Genomic DNA, 23920 nt, shown 5'->3' on the forward strand with positions numbered 1-23920 from the left:
CTAAGCTACTTTATAAACCGACATGTCTGCCTGATGTGTAATTTTATATCTTCTAGGTGTCAGAGTATGGAATCAGTTGAAAAATTAACAACTTTGCTTCAACATCTTATCTTAAAGGTAAAAATCATTAAGAACAAAATATACATCAGATGTTAGGTATGGGCTATCTCATAGAGTTATAAATACAACGGACAACTGACCTACCATTGGTGAATCAAAATTTTAATTTAGTCTGTGTATTGGCCTATCATTTAGTAATTAAATAGGCATTAGAAAAAGCTTCCTTGCAAAATGATTTTTTGAGTAGATTCCTAATTGCCAAGGGAATCATAACAAACAAAATCAAGACGTCTTTATCCATTTACAATATATATATCCAAGAGAACAAAACCCTACCAACAGCTACCCCTGCGGAGTAATTAAATTTATCTACAATGTTTAGCTTGCCTGAAGATAGCCTAGGAGGACGGGATACACCACGAGATCTTATTTTGGTGCATCTCTGTACCAAATCTTGTTTTATTCCTGTGAATGATAATATGGTCACACACTCTTTAGACAACCAACCCTTTGATTGCACGACCTTTGTCAGAGAAGTCCTAACTGTGCACATGCGTCTGCTTTGTGCCAAGGCATTCCCCTTACTCAAACTAATTACGTTATGCATCTGACATAGCAGCAAAAAAACTAGTTTAAACGTCCTTAGTTATGACACGGTGTTGGGTGGAGATTCGAACCTATCACCTTCCCGTTACAGAGCGGATTCTTTATGTGTTACGCCACAGTCAACTCTACTGTCTATGTTTAGGAAAGTTATGGAAAGCCAATAAGCCATTGGAGAACAAGACATCCGCGGATAAAATCCAAGACTGATAGAAAACCTTTGCCACCTGAACCTAATTTTGAAGGTTTTAATAGTTATTTCGTGGTTCTATACACAGATTTCCGCGGATATAAAAATGTTTTTTTTTGGCCCCGAGATACCAAAGGCACGGGCTAAGAAATTAGTTTTAATCTTATGATTGTACATTTTTATATTCGTTGATAACTGGATATATTACGAGGCTAGACATTCTTCGTGTGAATAAAAACCGGTTCTAAGAAATGCTACTGTGTAAATACGACAAAACCCATTGTTTTGTTTTCTTTCCATGATCCAAAATTAAAATTTAAAATGAGTGGGGCGGGGAGTGCTGTGATCAACAAGGCATATTGATGAAATATTTTTTATTTTAGAATTAAAATTGAAATATTCTCAAGAAACAGAGGAAAAACAAATCGAAGAGAATAATTTTGAAGATATTTTAAATCTGAAACAAATTTCGGAAGACAAAATTCTAATTGATAAAGGTATAGATTAGGGTATAGTTCCATAAAAAGCATAATATTTGATGGATGGAAAGAATGTAATTCATAGAGTAGCTTTTTGCTACCACTTTAGCTCATGTCTCTTATAAATTAAGTTCATAAAATCAAGTGGTTTCTGAGAAAATTAAGGCTAGTTTCATTTTTAAGAGGTTTTTAGCCCCCCCGTAGGAAGAGAGGTTACTTCTGAAAATAGTTTCACCCAAAAGAGCTGAAATTGATTTAAGGAATTACATTACTAAATAACTTAGTGTTAAATAAGCACATGGAACTATCCCTTTATTAAATCAACAGATAAAGAAGATATAGAAACAATACCTACTAACAAAGAAACTGATGTTGATAATGCAAACAATGAAAATATTGATGTAAGTGATGAAGGAATGAAAGTTATTGAAGATGATGAACTAATAGATTGTGAGAAAGAGAAACGAGATATTGAAGAATAATCTAACTTTTAGTTGGAGGTATGTGGCAACTAAAGAATATAAAAACTGTACCCAAGCTTTTAAAAAGCGAAGCTTTTCTATAATTAGGGACGGTACGTCCATCCAGAACGGTTGAATCTTATCACTAATTTAAACATGATAGAATTGTCCTATCTATTTTAAGCTTTGCATGTCGATTCCTATAACAATTAGGTACGGTTTAGGAAGCATGTCCTTTATTATGTAGATAAGCAGTTATGCAACAAATTTACTTACAATTTTGTGTAGAATAATTCATTTATATTTTGCTTATTCAGTTCTGACATTTTACAAGTGTATATGTTCGTTTGTCCTACCGTTTCAGAGCTTCGTTTTGATGAATGTTGTCATCCTTGATCTTTAGCAAAGCAAAGCAAATTAGCAATTAAATCGATAATTTTTCAAATAAAAGTTAAAATAAAAATACCTCTTTTAAATCAAATGCCATTTACCTGTCCCTAATTATCATTATTAGAATTGCTATTTGTCTTTCGAAATATTACATTTCACAAATATACTATTGTAAGCAAAGCTTCTCTATAGTTCATGGTTATTGGCGGTATGGTTTCCTTCTATAAATATTTCTCAATTCTTTAGAATATCAGGGAGGCAGGGGACATTGGAATGTAAATTACACTGGTAACAAAGTTTACTTATTCATTGGGTCAAAAACTTTGGGTACTAATATTAAATTTTGAATTTCCAACTAGATAGCTGTGTCACTTTTCAACCAATAATTTTAAACTACATAAGCAGAAGGGGTAATTTTGTTTATAAACATTGAGATCAATCTATTGTCCGCTATCTTTCATTAAGATTCATGGGCGTAATTAACCAACTTCCAACTGTTAATTATCTGATACTTATGGATATAACAGTCCTTGTTTAAATACTTATAAATTAATCTTCATAATAATATTTACTTACATATTTATTATCAAACAATATTATTATTATAATTAGTCATTTAATTTTATCAATATTAACACATATAAAATATCAGAAATAGGGGGTGTGGCAACTGAAAAAAAAATATTTCCCTCCCAACTTTTTGCAAGTGTAAAAAAAGAGAATAGCACAAAAGAATGATTGAAAAGTTAAGAGGAAAATATTTTCTTCATTGGCCATATCCCTTGCAAATATGCAAAATATGCTTATTTATCAATAAAAATACATTATAATTTTAATACAAAGTTTTAGTTATTCCTGGAATATACAACAAGGATGATAACTTTCATAAATGCGCAAAAACTCTATTAAAAATTGGCTAAAAATAACGATCCTTATCTTAACTAGCAGAACAGTGAGTTTATTGTCCCATAAAAAATGTGTCTCCAAAGTCAAATAGATAATAGTCTAGTTCACAAAAGACATAGGTTGAACTCTGGAATTTTTAGGTCGACCTATAGAAGCTTTATGTTGACCTATTTCATATAGGTATTTGTTGGTTGTACTTGTAATGTAAAGGTTGACCTAAAGAGAAAATCAGTCGAGCTCTAAAAGTTATTTGTGAACTGGGCAAATAGGTGATTTATAGCATAGTTTTATACACAGATTTTCGCGGATATTGAAATGGAAAATTAGAAGATTAAACCCAGTTTTTTTTAGCCCCTAGATGCCGAATGCATGCACGGGCTCAAAACACTAGTTTTGATCTTATGATGGTACATTTTTATTTTCGCAGAAAACTGGATATAATACGATGCTATACTTAATTTTTCAGTATGGCTAAAAACCAGTTCTAATCAAGCTGATTTTAATCAGTTTCAAGCCATACTGGAAATTATTTTACTTCTTGACACTAAAGATAACTTAAACATTGCAAGTTCTAAAAAGTTAAATAAAAAATATCTTTGGATAAACGACAAAATAGAGTTATAAAGGAACTTTGCATGGAATTTTTACTAGGTTTTGATGTTTTATCAGTCTAAATACATAAATTTCAAATTTTAAGACTTGCTAGGTCGCTGTACAAACAATTTTATAAATCATAACTAATTCAAAAGCGTTACAGGGATTGGTGATCAGATGATAAATAAATCTTCTCAAAAAGTTTCTTTTTTTTTAATGGGGATGTATATTTATTTCTATTTCATTAAAAAAACAATTCAAAATAAATAAGGTAGGTTAGGTCGATGATTAAAAATTAACTAAATTCGATAAAATACAGAACAATTCAAACTAAATTAATAAAAACAATAATGATGAAACCTTTAAAAATTGCAAATTTTCGTTGGTAAGCTCGAAGTAAATAAATGCAAAATAGAGACCAATTCGTTATATGAAGGGGGTGAAGAACTTTTTTCATTAAATGTGCCAAACATGAACACATGAAAAATTTTGGCAAACTTGATGAAAATGTCCTTTTTTTATTAATATTACATAGGTACTTTATTTTTATTCAAGTTCATATTTTCTTTATACATTTGGTGTAACAAAATTATATTTGTTTAATATAATAATTCATTATAATGTTATTCCAACACAAAAGACGACATTTGACTTTATATTTATGTACACGTACCATGTTTTTCCATCAGCTGATCTTTGTTCACATTTACATACATTCAATTTGTCATCTGAGTTCTAATGTGAAAGGTCTATAGCTGAATTGTAATGATTATAAATATGTTCTTATTGTGATTAGTAATTTACTTTGTGATCTTTATGCTTTTAAGGATTGTATAATATTTAATTATTACTGATTTATTATACTTTCAGACTCCTTAAAGCATTCTTTTAGAACAATCTTAATGTCAAATTAGCTAAAGTTAATGTTCACAATCTTAATTATATATTCTATTATTGTCTAATTAAAACATATAAAACGTATCTAAATAATCAAAATCGTGGTCTCTTTATTTTCTATTCTAAAGGTAAGAACCCTTTTTCAGTTCTAAAAGATTTTATTAGCGATTTTCATTAAAAAACGTGTGCGTGTTTTTTTACGTTAATTCAATTCTTTCTTTCAAAGGCAAGGCATTTAATTTCAACTAAATTTTTTCAACAAGTGAAATAAAATGTACTGCTAATTGGTGTCGTTATACAGTGGTGAGTTCTTATGTCACTTGTTACATAACATATCAGGTTAGTATTGATAGTACATATCAGTACATATATATCCATTGTTAATGAAACCACCAAACTTTCAAAGCTCATTAGAGTACCTCTAATCCTTACTACAGTTATTATAGTGTAGTAACTAAGGGATTAAAATTCAAAGAAAAGGGTTAGTCTAAATCCATTTCTCCTCTTCCCCCTCCTTCTCAGGGTGGAAGTTAAGTCCTTTTGGAAAGGGGTTTTATTACAACCCATTCCTGCCTCCCTTTCATCCCCTTTTTGTGTCATAGAAAAGGGATAATCTATTGAAAGGCTTTGTACACTTTAAATATGTACTGTTTATCTTTGTAAATCTCTCTACCATAAAGTGTAAAATACAACCCTCTTCCTTTTTCTTCTCAAAAGGTAGACCATTTGTGATTTCACAGTATATTATGGTTGAGTATTTATCAGGGCTCTTGTGTCCTCATTTATGAAACTTTTATCTTTCATAGATAAGAATTCTTTCAAAGGTACAAATATAAAGTAAGAACAGTTATATTTAAGGAAACTACATTCCTATTATTAATATATTCTTGTGTAATTGTACTTTCACATATTACTGTATGTTTCTTTGATTCTTATAATATTAAAGGAGACATTACACCCGTAATATTTTTAAACTTCTAAGAAGTTATCATTTAAAATTATTTAGACCTCTTGTATGAAAGGGTTTTTAAGTAATTTCAATCAAGTTTAATCTTAATTGTTGGTAATGGTAAGGAATATTAGTTATCAATACTATGTTCTTGGCTTATCATTAGACCATTGTAAGAATAATTTATCATACTTTCTTTCTAATCTTTACCTTAGTGTTTCATGTACGCTCGTACAGCACTATGTGTATATTGTTTTGAGTTGGGCAATATTTAATATAGTCATCAAAATTTTATATTAGAGTGATCTAAATAAATTTCTCAACTCTTCTATGTTCCTCCCTGTTCAATTGTTCATAACAGGTTAACAAGGTAGAGGTTAGTTTACTCAATCTTGTACTTCAGGCACAGTTATAATACCCTTGTTGCTATCTGGTTCTGTGTGCTCATCTTGTTACATCGTTACTTAGTAACATACTCAAAGGGTTTTACTACTCCTCCCCTTTTATTAAAAAAAGGTATTTCATTAGAAAGGGTTTGTAACCCCTTTTCACATTCTCCTACCCTCTTCATAGGCGGAGCTAATTGTGGTAACACATTTCTCTTTATTTCCCCTCCCCTCTTCACTTATAGGTGGAGTCAGCGAAATATTATATTATAGTTTATAGTTAATGATTTATCTTAAACATAGTTTTCAGTGTTGAATATATAATAAGGGAATATTTCTTTCCCAATTATTATTCATAATTCTACCCTTTAAATGATTTAATGGTTTTTATGAACTAGTTTGAAATCATTATTGTTATTATCTTCTACTTCAGTGGAAAATACATGGTTTAAAGTACCTCCCAAATTATTTATTGTTTGCTTTGTTAGACAAAGACCAAATAGTTTGGTAATATCATAAAATTTCCAACCCAATATAGATAAAAGGCATAGCATTTCTTCTCCCTCTTTATTTCTTAAGTGTGGAGCTCTTCAAGTCTATTTACCTAATTTCTAGGGGTGGAGCCTTCTTATAAGGGGCGTGTCTCCCTAATCAATTGTTGTGACAAAATCAAAGGCTGAAATATTTTCTGACTTGTATGTTTACAAGAATTAGCTATGTAATAAAAACTTTATGAAATATTGTAATTGTTTATCTTTAAACATTTACTTTCATACTACTTATGGATGTTGTCATCCTTGTCATTGTAATTTCTGACATTAAGAATATCTGAGAAAGGAAAAATCCATTCATACTCATTTTTCTTACCAAGTTATTACATATATTCCTAAAATCATTCACTATCATAATTTAAGTGTACACTACTAGTGTGTATGATTAACTATTTTGTATTGAGTTAAAGTTTGTGTGTATCAGATACAAAACTTTCTTTTCTTGTTTTCTTTGTCTTTTTAAGGAGAGTTCTGTTTTATCAGTACAGATTACAATTAACTTGCAAGAAATTTTGTGGCACAAAGTATTTTGATAAAGGAGTCTTGTACTACCTAATCAAATACTTCGTTCAGTTTTTGTTGAATATTTAATTCTGAATCTTCATTCTCAATAATTGCCTATTCAAGCATAATCATAACTGAATCATGTTGTCATATAAAAATTTGAGTTTTTTACCCTTAATACCTGAAGAATCTGAATCAGGTTATAGCAGCACATGTTCATTGAGTAATTCAGGTGCTTCAAGTTCTGACCTTTCACTTCCAGACTTGAATGATAATTGTACTATTACTGAATTGGACTTGTTTCTTGCCAATGCTGAAAAACTGATTTCTAGACTAGAAATATATGGCAGTGTTTATTCAAATTCTTCTCATTTGAATAGCCATTTTCTGTGCTACCAAGATTTAAATGTAAGGTTACATTTAGCTCAAGCATTAGCATTCAATATGAAATCTATTACACATATTAATAAATGTTGTGCTTTAATTCTTCAGATTGAGGAAAGTAAACTTGAGTGGCTAGTTAACTGTCCTAATCATCTTTTTCTCTCTCTTACTAAGAAAACTCAGCTTGATGTTTCAGCTGACAGTGATAGCAGTAATGCAGTTGATTCCTTAGAGGTAAATGTCATTCCTACCAATATAATACAAAACTCACATGAGCTTCATGATTATATTGCCAAGTTTGAAGGTTTGGATTCTGCAATTTCTTGCTGTAATGTTTCTTATTCTATACCTAAAGTTCAGGATCAGTCTTCATTCTCTGTAGACAGTAGTTCTTGTTCTGGTCATATTGAAAACATCATTCCAACTGACAATCCAACTCTGGATAATGAAAAAAAGAAGGTTGATATTGTTGATAAAGTTCTGAATGATGAGATGCATTCTCTTTCCAAGATTTTAATTGCTACTCCTAGTAAGGATTTGTCTCATTCTTATTTGGTCTATTTGCACAATGGCCATGTTCCTGTTGTAGATAGGCAAATATCTTCACTGCAGCATTCTCTTAGAGACTACATCACTTTCAAATTTCATGATGCTAAGTTAGCTCTATCTGCTGCTGAAGTAGTAAAGAATGCAATTGATTGGACTATTGATATTAGACATCTCTTCATGTCTAAGGAACTCTTCAAGAAATCTCAATGCCAAAAATTGTATGGTAATTTGAGTAAATTCTCTACAGATCCTAATATTGACATTTATAGATTCTTTCATGAATTTGAGGCTTTAACTTTTGACTTTGATTATTCTGCTGAAAAAGCTGACTTTTTGTATTCCAAGTATCTTGTTAAAACTCATCAAGAAGAAGTCACAAGATACAGGCATGATTATAAAGCTATCAAATCTTACATGATTCACAAATATGGAGATCCTAAACCTATTTTGATGAATCTTGTCCAACCTTTACATGATCTAAATTTACCTGACAGTCATGCTAATCCTGCTGCTTCAGTTATATACTACAGGAAGTTTCAAGCAGTTCTTGAAACAATAAATTCATACCTAGATTCTACTTCTGAATTTTTAAAGGATTTTGAGATGTGTATATTCTCACATGAGTTTCTTCTTAAACTTTTACAACTTATGCCTCTTGATGAAAAGAAAAAATTCTTTAAGCAGATGGATATGATTAAAGAGGATTCTATTCATGTTAAAGGCAGAATAGCATTTAATGTTCTGTTGAATACAGTAAGATTTCAGTTCAAAATTTATGATCGTATTTTAAAGCATGATAATTCTGCTTCAAAGTATTCTAATTGTGACGAGGAGTCATGTATCTCCTATCACAAAAGGATAAAGTCTGTTAACATACCAAAGCAGCCAATTGCTGGTGAGAGATCATTTCCTTGTGTTATTTCTGGACACAATCACAGTGTAAATGAGTGTTCCAAATTCCTCAATCTTTCAACACAGGAAAGAGTTAAGCATAGGAAGGATTTCATATATAAACATTGTGCTGTTTGTCTCCAATCATCTCTCTCATGTCATGGTGGTAAATGTATAAATATTAAATCTGTTCCAAAGATTTTATTATGCAAAGGGTGTAAATTTATGAATAAGATTAATCCTGAAAGACCATGTTATTCTGTATTGTTTTGTCTAACCAATTCACATGGAAAACCACCAGACTCTGAAATCCTAAAAGGCTTGGAAAAATACATTCCTGGGTTTAAGCCTTATGTAGGACAGAGAGTATGTATGTAAAGATTTCAAGGATCAAGATGATTAAAGTCTTGTTTGTCACCATCTGGTTGCATTCTGCAAAAAATATCTACTTTATTTCAATACCTATCAACTTATATTTTGTGATTTTAATTTCATTGTAATAATATTCAATTATTGTGTTAAAGGTTTCATTAAATATTTTGTGAGGATTACCTTATTTAAAAAATTCTATTTTTATGAATTGTGAGGATTGATACAGAAAGTATTTCAACAATTTTGAGAGAATTTTATCAGTAGAGGTAGAATTCCATACCTAACTGAAAATCTCCTAAGTTATTCACACTATTATTATTATGGTACAGGTTTTTTCAAACAATATAACCATAAAAATGTATTTCTATCTATTTGTCAGTAGAGGTTTTATTTTAAATCTAACTGCAAAAATGAGTTATTTAATGTTATTATAGTACAGGTTTTATTACAACCTAACTAAGTAACATAATTATGACAAATTTTATTTTCAGTAGAGGTTTTATGATAACCTAACTGTAAAAGTACATATTTGTAATTTGTGTTATTAACAGTATGGGTTTTATTAAATAACCTAACTGCTTAAAGGGAATGTACGCTATTGTGTTGAAATCTTTGTTGCGGGAGTGTAACAAAATTATATTTGTTTAATATAATAATTCATTATAATGTTATTCCAACATAAAAGACGACATTTGACTTTATATTTATGTACACGTACCATGTTTTTCCATCAGCTGATCTTTGTTCACATTTACATACATTCAATTTGTCATCTGAGTTCTAATGTGAAAGGTCTATAGCTGAATTGTAATGATTATAAATATGTTCTTATTGTGATTAGTAATTTACTTTGTGATCTTTATGCTTTTAAGGATTGTATAATATTTAATTATTACTGATTTATTATACTTTCAGACTCCTTAAAGCATTCTTTTAGAACAATCTTAATGTCAAATTAGCTAAAGTTAATGTTCACAATCTTAATTATATATTCTATTATTGTCTAATTAAAACATATAAAACGTATCTAAATAATCAAAATCGTGGTCTCTTTATTTTCTATTCTAAAGGTAAGAACCCTTTTTCATTTGGGACTATTCTGAACCAAGAATAAATTCGTAATTTGATTTTAAATTTATTTTAAACCTTGTGTTTAATTGAAAAAATTAAATCAAACTTGGAATTAAAGTAATGGTCAAAGAGAATACTAAAAAAATTCTATGTTTAGGCCATTAATAAAAAGGTAAAACCCATACATGCAATTTTACTAAAACAAAAAAAATTCACAATAAATGTAAAAAAAAGAAAATCCTCTAAAATGCAAATATTTTTAACCTAAGATATGTTTCGGTTTACAGGTACCGTACAGGTAATCTTAGAGTTCATAAAATGCATTTTTTTCTGATTAAAAAGGAGGGTGGCGGATGTGCCACTTTTTATAACTAAAAGTAAAATTCGCATGATCTCAGTCCATAAAAGAGTAACAGCTCTAAAATTCGGCACAGCAGTTGCTTTTGTGGAGAACAATATGGAACTGTGAAGAAACGGCGACGGAACCACCGCTCCCGCCGATAAACCCCGTTTCCCATCGAAATTTTTTGCCTTTTTTCGCCAAATTAGACAGTTCTCCTCAATCATCTGAGATAATCTTTTTTTCTCATAAAAATTTCCCTTATATTTTCACTTGACACTTGTAATATTTCAAACATGTCAATATGAAAAAAAAATTGCAAAAAAGGCAAAAGAAATTCCAGGGGGAAACGCGGTTTTCGGCGGGAGCGTCGGTTCCGCCGCCGTTTCTTCACAGTTCCATATTGCTTTGCCGAATTTTAGAGCTGTAACTCTTTTATGGGCTGAGATCATTCGCGTTTCACTTTTAATTTCAAAAAGTGGCACATCCGCCTCCCCCCTTTATACAATCTTTTATCTCAAAGCTATAATCTGGTTTACAAAATACAGAGTTATTGTGGTATTAGTGCTATTAAATTTGGTAGATGAATTGTACAAAATTCACAACAATGTCTTGAAAAATAAGGTAATTTATAATTTAAGAATAGTTATAAAGGGGTTATTTATCAAAAAACTAGCACCTGTTTCTTCATTAGGTTATAAGAACCTAAGTAGTTTATATAACACTAGCGGCTACGACCCAAGAGGACTCTAGGGGCACTTGAGGAGGGGGGGGAGAGTCATTTTTGATAACCCAATTTCTTATTTTAGATTTTAATAGAAAAGCCCCCCCCCCCCATTTTTTAATTTTAGTTAAGAAAATTAATATTTTTTTTTTGGGGGGGGGTATTTTTCATTTTTGGGGAGGTTTGGGGGTGTCCCACCCCCCAAGAAAATAGTTATAAACCTTCCCGGGACCTATGAGAAGCTACCCTGTTAAGGAGAACCCGATCGGTTCAGCGGTTAGCGAGATCCTTCGGTACAGACACACAGATACACAAACAGACAAACATCCTGTTACTTTAGTATAAGGATTTATATTGCTAAATTTCTATTTTGTTTCCATTATTGGTTACTTCTACTATTGTCGTCTATGTTTTGACTGTCAAAATTTAATCTACTTGTTGATGGCTCGTCTCTGAAATAATATTGATTACTAGGTTAGAAAAATAGCCTAAAACCATCTTTAATTTAGAAATAAAATGGACTACTAACATTCTGGGGCCCATGTAAATCTTCCAAAAATATAATTGAATTAGTTCAGTGTATGGCTAGGTCTTCATGAACATACAAAATAACTAACTATAAAACTCCGTGCACAAAAAAAAAGCATCCTGAGCATTTTCAATTTTTTTCGGGAGGTAGGTGTTTTTAAAACTAATATTAAAGGACTTGCAAAGCAATTTAGCCTCTACAAACATAATATTATATAGGTAACCTACCTCGCATCATTCTTGAATGTAAGGGTAACACTGGGTTTTGCTATATTCGCCAATTCCTAAACAAATTAGGTATACAAATTCAAAATCCTGAACAGGTATAGTATTTGATTTAGATTTTTAAATAAAAGATTTTTTTTTGTGGGGTTGGGGAAACATTGATCTTGGATCAATGCTGAGTTTCCCTCTTTACCTATCTATTTAGCCATTTAAGACATCTTACTGGACAAATCGACACACATACACAAAACTTACTACTTTCAAATGTGCAAATAATAAGATAATTTTAATGGTATGAAATAATTTTTTACCTGTTCCTTATTTGTCAACATATTTACATGCAAAGATTCATAAGAAGGCGGAGGTGTATCGGGTCTGTCGTCTTCGTAATTATCTTCATAATGAGTAGCGGCATTCAGCGCATCCAGCTTGGGATGTACAAATTTGGAAGAACCAGGAGCATTTAAATCTACAGATAAACCACCACATTTCATAGCATCTAAAATAAAAGTAGAAGTCTATCACATTTTGAAATTAAAGCTAAAGAGAAGGTCTGAATTAAATTGTTCTTTAAAAGACTGGTCAAGGAGAACTATTAATTTAAGAACCAGCGTATGATTAGGTATAAAAAGATGTTAACCTTATTAAGGTCTGTACAAAATACCTATGTATACAATATATCCTTCTGAGAATAGCTGAAGTTATAATATAATCTTAGCAAGAAAAAAGTTGTAGATACCTTTTTCATTGAGCCTGACAGTTAGGCCAGAGTCAGCACCTTTAAAATTCTTATCTGACACTACTTTCAAATCAGCTGTAACTGGATGATGTTCACTACAATATCCTTCAAACAGAGATAACTATAGATAAGTGAAAAAATTTCATTCTAAATTTTTCTTTTATTTAATTAATTCTTCCCATAAATATTTCACAGCAATAAATACAAAAAAATGACAGGGTCAGAACTAAGATTAAGAATAGTTTTTTTAGGTGCAACATCCTTCTCCCTAATCTTTATATGACCACTTAATTATGTTATTGGTTATCTATAGTATTCTTTGCCTTCATATCTGCTACTGCTGCTCACACCTGAGGGTCCAGGAACAGCTGATTGGTTGATTGATTGATTGCAGTCGGCTGATTGTTGAACCTCTCCATGGTACTGACGGTACACAGGGTTTTCTCCATGATAATGTTGACTAATTCAAAGTTGTGTTGTTTATACTATTCCCAAGGATAGATCAATGCAAGATAAATAAATAAAATTCAGTAGATCAGAAGTTAAGAAATTATGTAGGGAACAAGGATGACAACATCCATAAGTAGCGAAGCACAAAAAATCGTAGATGGGAATACGTACAGGTAGATTTAAAAGGTTTTTACTAAAATCAAGAATAGATTTATTGGATAAAATAAATATGAAACCTTGTTTTATTTTGTATGATGACGATGGTCAAAGTAAATTATATTAAAGATGCTCATAACAATGGGAAAAATTATTTTGATACTGATATCCCATAAAAGTTTGAAAATTGGATCAAAATAAACAAAGATCTTGGGAAATATGTAAAACCTATAAAAATAGCCAAAAACCTGATAAAAGGCAGTCTGGCCGCCATGGTTGTTTTCTTAAAACGACAAAAAATTTAATTTTTAAATCCTTAAAAACTTTAAAAATTTGGAAAATCGGACCATATACACTGAAGATATGGAAAAAAGTGTGAAATATATTTATAAATAGCCTAAAACCTGCCAAAAAGGCAGTCTGGCCGTCATGGTTATTTCCTTTAAAGACGGGAAATTTAATTTTGATATCTACAACTGAAAAAAATTTGAAAATCGGACTATAAACACTCAAGATATGGAGAAAAATATTAAAAATATAAAAAAAAACAGCCTAAAACCTGCTGAAAAGGCAGTCTGGCCGTCATGGTTGTCTTCTTTAAAATTTCAGCATTCTATCTTTTATAGGAGCTGAGTAAATCCCATTTCCCCCATAGCGTTACGGACTGACGGACGGACGGACAAAGTGAATTATAGAGTAGCTTCGCTACTAAAAATATTACAACTAAACACAAAATTTCATTATATAGGTACAATACCGGTTTAAGTAAATTTTTCCTGTTCCCCTGATACCTGCAAAAAGAAATATTGTTCTAACATTTCTGGGATATAATAAACACCTTGTAAAATTAAGCTGTTGATTTAAAACTGGTAAGTTGCCACTTTGTAGGTTATTGTTCTTGATTATACTAGGGTTGGTGGTTTGATTCCTGGCTAGATTATTCGGCTGAACGTTTTCGGCAAGAGGATGTGCATCTTCTATCACTGAAAAGAAAAAGTGAATTTTAGGACATTAAACTAAATAGTTCTTGTTACAGTTATTAGAAAATTACAGCGAATATCTTTCTTTCATGTTAGAGACCTAACAGTTATATCAAAGTGACCTTTTACTTACTTAAATTTGCTTTCTTAAATTGAATTTCACTTTTCACTAAATCCAAAAAAATCAATTTGATTATCCACGGACAAATGTCTGTTATTCTCCACGAAAAATATACTTCCATGCCCCGTCAGTATAACATAACTTTTACCATTTTAAAATATTTAAGAATAAGATAACTAGGTAGGTAAAGACTTGAAAATTGTTCCTAATTCTGACTTATTAAGGACTTCTATTCAATGGTTATATGTATATTCGGTGACATCAACAGATCTTTAGTATTGATGTACTTACAGATAACTACCTCCCTTCCTTTTTCAATGAGCTTATTCGTCTACTACCAAATTGTTTCCTGCTACTTGGCTGTGTTAATACACACCACGTCAGGGATACCTTTCTCCCTCTAGTGTTTTACTCTAATGTGGCATCTTATTACCACGCACAGTGAATTGGAACTCACAGATAAAGGTCGTGCAATCACAGGATGCCTGCTAGCTTACCATATTCATTCTGACTCCTGGCAGATTCTGGGCCCGGGGAATCAGAAAACCAACGGACTGAACGATTTCGTAGGTCAGACTTCAGCACTTTCATTCTTCGCCTGAAAATTAATGTAAAATAGTACCGAACCCTTTTTCATAAGTGTAATCTAACAAAGGCAAACGATAAATATATATCTTTACTTTCCCTTTGTCTTTTCCTTTAATTGAAGCATTCAAATATTTACGTTTTAATTGGCGCAAACTAATCTTGCTGCGTAGGGCCTCTAAGTTTTAAATGGTGCATCTTGTTCAGAATTGGAAAACCATTTTAGAGAGTTACATTCATTTTAATTACGGCTCTGGCTCCATCAAAATATGGCGGCTCCACGGCTCCCGGCTCCGCAACGCTGGAGGGGGGGGGGGGGGGGTTAAAAATTAAAAAAATATGTGGTTAGGGGGGGGAAAAAATGTAAAAATTAAGAGGACTGAAAGCATTTTTTTCTATTTTTCTCCCCTCTTTGGTGCAAAAAACTAAAAAGTATGTGGAAGGGGGCATAATATGAATAAAATAAACAGTTCTGAAAATATTTTTCCATTTTATCCCCTTCATTGCTAGAAAAAAAACTAGGAGGGGAAAAAATTAAATATTAAAAATTTTCAGCAGGGAAAAAAATGAAATTTGTGCAGAATATTCACCCCTGCTCTAACTAAAGAGTAGCTAATAAAATGTTAAAGCTGTATCTATAATAAAACGTAATCTTATCACTAACACCAAGAGCTACATTTGACCTACAGACGGACATACCTTAGTTGTATAGTAACTACGCTTCTCATATAAAACTAGCGACTACGTCCCTAGCATCCTGAGGCCCTGCAGCACTAGAAGGGGCAGAAAAAGGTTAGAAAAATAGCTTAAACCCATCCCAAGACCTAAATCTGAGAATAAAATAGCACTGGAAACATCACAGGATCTTTGTGAAGCTTACATAATATATAGAACCATATTAGTTCAGTAGTTTCTGAGATCTTAAACTTCAGACAAAAAACCTTACTACTTCATATAATAGGTTAAGATCTACCTACCTATAATAAACAGCTAATAGAATGATGACCAACAATGACAACAGTAGAACAATAACCACAGGAACAGTTGCCCCGCTTCCAGACGTTGTGTCCAATTCTGACTTAGCTAATGGAGAAAGCTCGGCAAGCTGAAATGCGCAAAAAGGGTTTCTTTAATTCATAAATATACTTAGAACTCTAATATTATATTAGATACATCCGCTACATATCGGGAGGGTGACTGGTTCGAGCGTTGGCCCAAATTAAGCTTAAAATGTTCCATGTTTAACAAGAACAAATAATAAAAAAATAACTGATATAATATAAAAAAAAAACGAGCAAACAATTGTTATGTAGACAAAAGAACGTTTTGCAATGCATTTACAGTATCAAAGGTGCTTTATCTTAAAGTGCACTGAACCCCTTTGCGGGGAGGCTTTACCTAACCCTCCGGGGGTACTCAGCACCGAATATGGTCTAACCTAACATGACCTAAAGAAATGAACAAACAAACATAAAAACAACCAGTCTTCTTACTTTCAATTTATTACAAAATTATGGGTGGGGGGATCTATGCTTGAAAGGGCACTTAAACGGACTGTGAGTGTGACTAATCAAACATACAGACATATCGTAATTCAAGAGTAGCTGTGATACTTTTAATGTAAATTACCTTGTTATCTATCTGAATTCCACAATTCATCCCCTCTGGACAAACGCATCCTTGTTAGAAAAAAAAAAATATTTTTCCCTTCTTTTTTATCTGAAGCTGTAAAAAAGTAGAGTCTATTTCAATATGTGATTGTTTAAAAATCTTACTGAGCTGGATCTTTAAATCATTTTAGTGGTGGGCCAGATCGGTTCGGCTCACTACTAAATGATTTAAAGATCCAGCTCTGGTATATTTTATCAACTTGAGGCTACACCTTTAGAAACCGCTGGGCCAGGGGCACCTAAGGAAAATTGATCCTCCATTTCAATTTTACTTTTAAAAGTTAATTTCTCTTGGTAGGGTAAAGGTAACTAATAAAATAACAATATTCATTGCAATCCTATAGTTTTATCTCATCCTTTTTAGGAAGCTAGGTGACATTGTGCTGTTCATTTTACCAGTACCCATAGATTTTATTTTTGATATTGTTTTTCATTCGTTTTAACAACTTTGGGGACTTTGATTGAATTTTGATTGATTCATTCATGAAATACAAGTGTCCAAGCGTTTCAACCACTAATTTTAATCTACAAATAGGGTACACAGTGCGTTCGAAGGTGCTTTGACTTTTGTGTCAGAACCTAAATTGGGACATAGTGCATTTCATTACCCTAAGTTAGGTAACTTCTATTCACTTTTTAATAAAATCTAAAATGCAGCCGTTTTTGAGAAAATTAGATTTGAAAATTTCAAGTTCAATTTTTATCCCATAGGAGTTACCGCATGATCATGACAAGAAAAGCAAAGATTAATTTCTTAAAATTTTGATCAAGTTTGCTTTTATAAAGTTCTTCATAAAACCACCCCTGAAGTGAGTTGATACATGGCCATTTTTATCAGTTGCTTTGCTAAGGTCACGGAAATTCAGCCTTAAAAAAATCATATATAAAGAGGTTTTATGTAAGATTTCATAAAAGCAAAGTTGTTCAAAATTTTAAATTATTAAGTTTTGCTTTTCTTGTCATGATTATGCGGTAACCCCTAGGGGATGAAAATTGAACTTAAAATTTTCAAATCTAATTTTCTCAAAAACGGCTGCATTTTAGATTTTATTGAAAAGTAAAATGAAGTTACCTAACCTTGGGTAATGAAATGTACTATGTCCCAATTTAGGTTCTGACACAAAAGTCAAAGCACCTTCGAACGCATTGTGGGTAGTTTTGTGTATCATCATTGAGAATGTACATTAATTTATCGGACATTGTCTTATCCCTTTATATCCCTGCATCTATTTAAACCTATACATGAGAATAATGCTCACAACATGAACTCACCCTTTTCCAGATCGCAGATATACAAATGATTTGGACACTGACAAGAATGATTGTGCACAGGGGAGGTGAAACATGTATTGTTGATAAATCCAAATGGACACAACAGCTCGCATTGCAGCCCAAACCTAAAACAAATTAAAACACTATGTAGGTATTCTTTAAAAGAAATTTAGAATAGGTCAATAAAACAGGAGTGTATATTCTGCATAAGATTTATTTTTTCCCCTAAAGATTAAAGAAGGGAGAATTTTTTTTTAAAATTTCCAGTTCTCTTTATTTTATTCATTTTATTACCCCTCCCACATGTCTTTCTAGTTTTTTTTTACCAATGATGGGTAAAAAATATTTCTAAACTCTTAAGGAATTTTTTTTTCTGTTTCACATATTTTTAATATAAACCCCTGAAATAAAATTATCCAAAAATTACTTTGCCTTAAACTTTTCCCTCTGCCAAGAGTTCAAATAACATATGTAATGTAGGTATACCAAATGTATTTTTTTCTGTAACTTGTTTACAACGTCATGTAAGCATAGGTACATGCTTTAGTTTGGTATTCGCAACCCAAGTAAAACCCAACTTATGTCGTCCTTATGAAGCAGGGATCGGAAGCCACGCGTAAGCCGCGTGTAAGCCTTACTGAAATCGTCATTTTATCACTATAAAATTTAGCTGGATGTATAAAACTGCTCTTTGGCAGACAATCCTTCTTTCTGAAATTTATTTTTCTGCTCACAAGCAGGTTTAAAACTGAGGCTTATGCGCGGCTGAGGCGCGGCTTCCGAACCCTGTTATGAAGGGTAACCACATTAAAAGGAGGAAAGAGCCACTTAGCGAAACTGAGGAGCTGAAAAGAACTGCATGTGATGTAAGTAGGGGGTAATTTTTTTCTTGAGAGACAACTAGCGTCGGTGGTGAGTGGGGGGGGGGGGAAGAAGGAATCAAACACAAGACAGTCATCCTGTTACTTTTATTGAATACAATAAATCATTATCTCACTTAGAGACAATGGCTAAGAACGAAGTAGAAAACTATAATTCACCTATTTTCTTTGCAATAGCATTTGCCATCAATTGGGCTACATAATTCAGTTCCATCCGAGGTACAGGAACATTTTTTCAAACATTTCTCTCCAAAAGACCCTAAAAATAAAGAAAAAAGGATGACATGATATATTAAGACGACGCTATACAACTCAGACTGTTTGAAAAACGAACATAATAAAATATGAATATTGAATATAATGCAGTCATTACCTAACTGGCCGCGAATATGACAATTTTAACAATCTGTGATAAATAAAACCATTTCATAGTCTGTTACAATGACGGATATTACGCCAGGTATAGATAATTTGCGTTCATAAATTACTAACAGTAAGGAAGTTGACACAATCTCCAGTTAGGTCACGTGGTAACAATTATGCGTAATAAGGAGCCGGATTGTTGGCCATACGTATATACGCCAGTTATAGCGTATCTGCTCTGCTAAATAATAACCTTCATTATGACTTATAGGACATTCTAGCATTATGCGGTTACAAATATGTTTAAAACGATAACGGTCGGCGTTTAAAAAGAGTAGCTTCGCTACAAACAATACTAACCGTCAGGACAAATGACGCAATCTCCAGTCACGTGGTTACAAACATGGCCAATTGTACACGAACATTTCTGAAAACAAGGACAATTATGTCTTTAAAGTAGCACAACAAACATTCAATGCAACAAAACTAGACAGTGAGATATTTGGTGCTTTCTACAAAGTGAATGTTGAGCACTGACCCCAGTCCCCCACCATATTCTTAAATAGGCAAAAATAAGGGAGTGGGGGGCACTATGCACAGTCCTTAAAAGGGGCCATGCAAGGCACTTAATTGGAAACCTCCACATGGCTAGGTACTAAGACAATTCAACATACAAGCTACCCTTAACTATAATAAGTAAATATATGGGAGTATGGGAGAGAAAGTAGGTGTAGAATGTAGATTAATGTAAAATAAATTGACCTTTATATAGCTAAATTAGAGAATATAGGGTATAGTCACCTTAGAACATCCAGAGCCATAGAAACCTTCCTGGCATGTGTTCTGACACATTGTCCCCTGGAAACCTGCAAAACAAGATTTATTTTCATTTAAACTTATGCCTTTTGACAGAAAAAAAATTAGTCTTCTTTTTTCTACCAATAAATAACCGAAAATTTGGCACCACTAAAATATCGTACCTAATAATTTAAATTTTTGGTGATCATAAATACATTCAAAAGTTGCTTTGGTAGGTAGGTATTATGCAAATTGCACAAAGTATATATTTTAAGTTTTAATACTATGGAAACTCTGGATGGCAGCGCCATATTTTGCTGGAGCCGGAACCGTTATTTTCGTTAAAAAACGGCTCCGGGTGAGCTAAAATAAGAGATTTTTTATTAAGGGGGGGGGGGGGGAGTTTGTACACTTATAGGAAATGAAATTCAGTATCAAAGTTTGGGAGGGACGTGTGAGCTTGTGTTTATAGTTATCAACCTAATTCTTTTTGTAGGCTCTCTTATATGACGGGATGTACACGGAAAACTTTGAAAATTGAATTTCGGTACTTTCCTTCTAGGGGCTAGTGGAGCAAAAGACCCCCCAAAACACTAAAAATATTAGTTCTGAGCTTATTTTTAGAGATATCAACCTGATTTTTTTAATGAAAACCTTTTAAAAATAACCGAACTTAGTAACTATTACACATTTCATTTTGGGACTTTCCTTCTAGGGGCTTGTGGAGCAAGAGACCCCCCAAAACTAAGAATAGGAGTTCTGGGCTTATTTTTGAAGATAACAACCTGATTTTTTTAAAGAAAACTTTTTTAAAATAACTGAACTAAGTAACCATTACACATTTCATTTTGGGACTTTCCTCTTAGGGGCTTGTGGAGCAAAAGACCCCCCAAAACTAAGAAAAGGAGTTATGAGCTTATTTTTGTAGATATCAACCTGATTTTTTTAAAGAAAACTTTTTTGAAATAACTGAACTATGTAACCATTACACATTTCATTTGGGACTTTCCTTCCAGTGGCTTGTGGAGCAAAAAACCCTCAAAACTAAGAATAGGAGTTCTGAGCTTATTTTTAAAGATATCAACCTAATTTTTTTTTATAGAAAACTTTTTCAAAATAACTGATCTAAGTGACCATAACACATTTCATTTTAGAACTTTACTTTTAGGGGCTTGTGGAGCAAGAAACCCCCCAAAACACTAAAAATATGAGTTCTGAGCTTATTTTTAAAGATATCAACCTGATTTTTTTCAAAGAAGACTCTTTTAACATAATTGAACTAAGTAACTATTACACATTTTATTTTTGGGCTTTACTTTTAGGGGCTAGTGGAGCAAAAGACCCCCAAAACTAAAAATATTAGTTCTGAGCTTATTTATAAAGATATCAACTAGATTTTTTAAACAAAACTTTATTAAAATAACTGATCTAAGTAACCATTACACCTTTAATTTTGAGACTTTCCTTCTTGCGGCTTGTGGAACAAAAAAAAACTAAAAAAAGGAGTTATGAGCTTATTTTTAAAAATATCAACCTGATTTTTTAAAGAAAACTTTTTGAACATAACCATACTAAGTAACCATTACACATTTCATTTTGGGAATTTCCGTCTAGCGGCTTGTGGAGCAAAAGACCCCCCCCCCCCAAACACTAAAATATGAGTTTTGAGCTTATTTTTAAAGATATATGCATGGTTTTAAAAAATCTGTTGTGGCTACGTGATTCAGTTATGTGAAAAAAGTTTTCCTTAAAAAATCAGGTTGATATCTTTAAAAATAAGCTCAGAACTAATATTTTTAGTTTGTGGGGGTCTTTTGCTCCACTAGCCCCTAGAAAGAAAGTCCCAAAATTAAATCTGTAAAGGTTACTTTGTTCGATTATTTTAAAAAGTTCTTTAAAAAAATCAGGTTGATATCTTTAGAAATAAGCTCAAAACTCCTTTTTATAGTTTTGTGGGGTCTTTTGCTCCACAAGCCCCTAGAAGGAAAGTCCCAAAATAAAATGTGTAATGGTTACTTAGTTCAGTTATTTTTATCTTTAAAAAAATCAGGTTGATATCTTCAAAAATAAGCTCAGAACTCCTAATTTTAATTTCGTGGGGTCTTTTGCTCCACAAGCCCCTAGAAGTAAGTCTCAAAATAAAATGTGTAATGGTCACTTAGATCAGTTATTTTTTAAAAGGTTTTTTAAAAAAAAATCAGGCTGACATCTTTAAATATAAGCTCAGAACTCCTATTCTTAGTTTTGGGGGGTCTCTTGCTCCACAAGCTCCTAGAAGGAAAGCCCAAAAATGAAATGTGTTATGGTCACTTAGATCAGTTATTTAAAAAAAATTTCTTAAGCAAAATCAGGTTGATATCTTTTTAAAAAAGCTCAGAACTCCTATTTTTAGTTTTGGGGGGTCTTTTGCTCCACAAGCCCCTGTAAGGAAAGTCCCAAAATAAAATGTGTAATGGTTATTTAGTTCAGTTATTTTAAAAAAGTTTTCTTTAAAAAAATCAGGTTGGTATCTTCAAAAATAAGCTCAGAACTCCTATTCTTAGTTTTGGGGGGTTTCTTGCTCCACAAGCCCCTAGAAGGAAAGTCCCAAAATGAAATGTGTATTGGCTACTAAGTTCAGTTATTTTTAAAAAGTTTTCATTAAAAAAATCAGGTTGATATCTCTAAAAATAAGCTCAGAACTAATATTTTTAGTGTTTTGGGGGGTCTTTTGCTCCACTAGCCCCTAGAAGGAAAGTATCGAAATTCAATTTTCAAAGTTTTCCGTGTACATCCAGTCATATAAGAGATTTTACAAAAAGAATTAGGTTGATAACTTTAAACACAAGCTCACACGTCCCTCCAAAACTTTGATACTGAATTTCATTTCCTATAAGTGTACAAACTTCCCCCCCCCCCCCCCCCCCCTTATAATTTGGTAACTCTGTGGAAATGCCCCTTTAAAGTTCATCAAGTCAATATTTACCAAAAATTTAACTTTTAAAACCCTCAAAAGTAAAAAATAGACCTGGCAAAAAAAATATGATTAGTTTTCTTCATTTTAGTTCGGAGCCGGAGCTGGAGCCGTTATCTTCACAGGCGGCTCCGCGGAGCCAGAGCCGCACCAAAATCAAATGACTCCGCAACGCTGCTGGATGGAATTCGATCATCTAAAGGATCCTCAAAATTGAACGCTTACCTGGAGGGCAAGTGCAGCCTCCGTGGACTGGATTACAAAATCCTCCATTCTCGCAAGAACAAGCATTTCCACAGTTCGGTCCCCAGCCCCCGTTTTCACATCCGCTTATCTAAAATTAAATAGATTTCAAACCGGTACAGCGATTTAGGCACAAAATCACTGCAGAATGATACGTTCCATAATTACATCGAAATTCTACTACCTCGCCATTAGAAAAAAGGTTCGGTTTCGTGATTTTGGTCCAATAGTATTTTGTTTATTATAATGTGGAAAATTAAAGGGCTATTAGGAATAATGCCCTGGCACAAAACAGGAGCAAATCATTACCATGCACAGCACAGTTATGACTAACAGATAAGGTTTCTGAAATCAAAGATTTGGTTTTCTAATTTGTGTTTGACCATATAATGTATTAAATTATTATGCTATTATGCAAGATTTGGATCCGAAGATCTCGTGGTGTATCCCATCCTCTCTAGGCTATCCGTGGCTATCTCTGTACCTATCATATGCCTTCAACAAGGAATATCTTACTTGACAGCGCAGGCCAGTGAATCCAGGATGACATGAGCACCGCTCTGGACCTGTACACTCTCCGTTTATACATCCCTCGCTACAATGCGCCAGGCATTTCTTCTCCTCGTTGATCTGCATAAAAAAATCACTAAGTTTT

The 23920-nt window shown here is 32.5% G+C and overlaps 2 protein-coding genes across 7 annotated transcripts in view; one reads left to right on the top strand and one right to left on the bottom strand.

The window, feature by feature from the left end:
- On the top strand, positions 1 to 4083 carry LOC145334497 (uncharacterized). Its single transcript, XM_080179963.1, has 4 exons — positions 1 to 117; positions 809 to 908; positions 1237 to 1350; positions 1660 to 4083. Exons 1-4 carry the CDS (start codon positions 34 to 36, stop codon positions 1812 to 1814), a joined length of 453 nt encoding a protein of 150 aa, XP_080036089.1. The 5' UTR covers positions 1 to 33; the 3' UTR covers positions 1815 to 4083.
- The window catches only part of LOC145334495 (uncharacterized), a 25258-nt gene continuing 4083 nt past the window's right edge, over positions 2746 to 23920 (bottom strand). Inside the window, exons 5-21 of one of the 6 annotated variants that reach the window (XR_013884839.1) lie at positions 23782 to 23895; positions 23248 to 23356; positions 20073 to 20137; positions 19632 to 19698; positions 19068 to 19167; positions 18028 to 18152; positions 16715 to 16764; positions 16063 to 16190; positions 14998 to 15098; positions 14238 to 14382; positions 13117 to 13253; positions 12794 to 12898; positions 12366 to 12553; positions 12058 to 12113; positions 11637 to 11753; positions 11257 to 11282; positions 2746 to 3873 (exon numbers count right to left, since the gene is read on the bottom strand). Coding sequence is in view for 2 of the 6 variants with exons in the window: in XM_080179962.1 (XP_080036088.1) it covers positions 11681 to 11753; positions 12058 to 12113; positions 12366 to 12553; positions 12794 to 12898; positions 13117 to 13253; positions 14238 to 14382; positions 14998 to 15098; positions 16063 to 16190; positions 16715 to 16764; positions 18028 to 18152; positions 19068 to 19167; positions 19632 to 19698; positions 20073 to 20137; positions 23248 to 23356; positions 23782 to 23895 (1563 nt within the window). In the remaining 4 variants the exon portion in view is untranslated. Of the gene's footprint in view, positions 3874 to 10533; positions 11754 to 12057; positions 12114 to 12365; positions 12554 to 12793; positions 12899 to 13116; positions 13254 to 14237; positions 14383 to 14997; positions 15099 to 16062; positions 16191 to 16714; positions 16765 to 18027; positions 18153 to 19067; positions 19168 to 19631; positions 19699 to 20072; positions 20138 to 23247; positions 23357 to 23781; positions 23896 to 23920 lie in introns of those variants that run through there. The other 5 variants (XR_013884838.1, XR_013884837.1, XR_013884836.1 and 2 more) reach the window with 5 other exon arrangements.

The sequence above is a fragment of the Acartia tonsa genome, chromosome 12 (genome assembly GCF_053477335.1).
Source record: "Acartia tonsa isolate MP-2025a chromosome 12, ASM5347733v1, whole genome shotgun sequence".
Lineage (NCBI taxonomy): Eukaryota > Metazoa > Arthropoda > Copepoda > Calanoida > Acartiidae > Acartia > Acartia tonsa.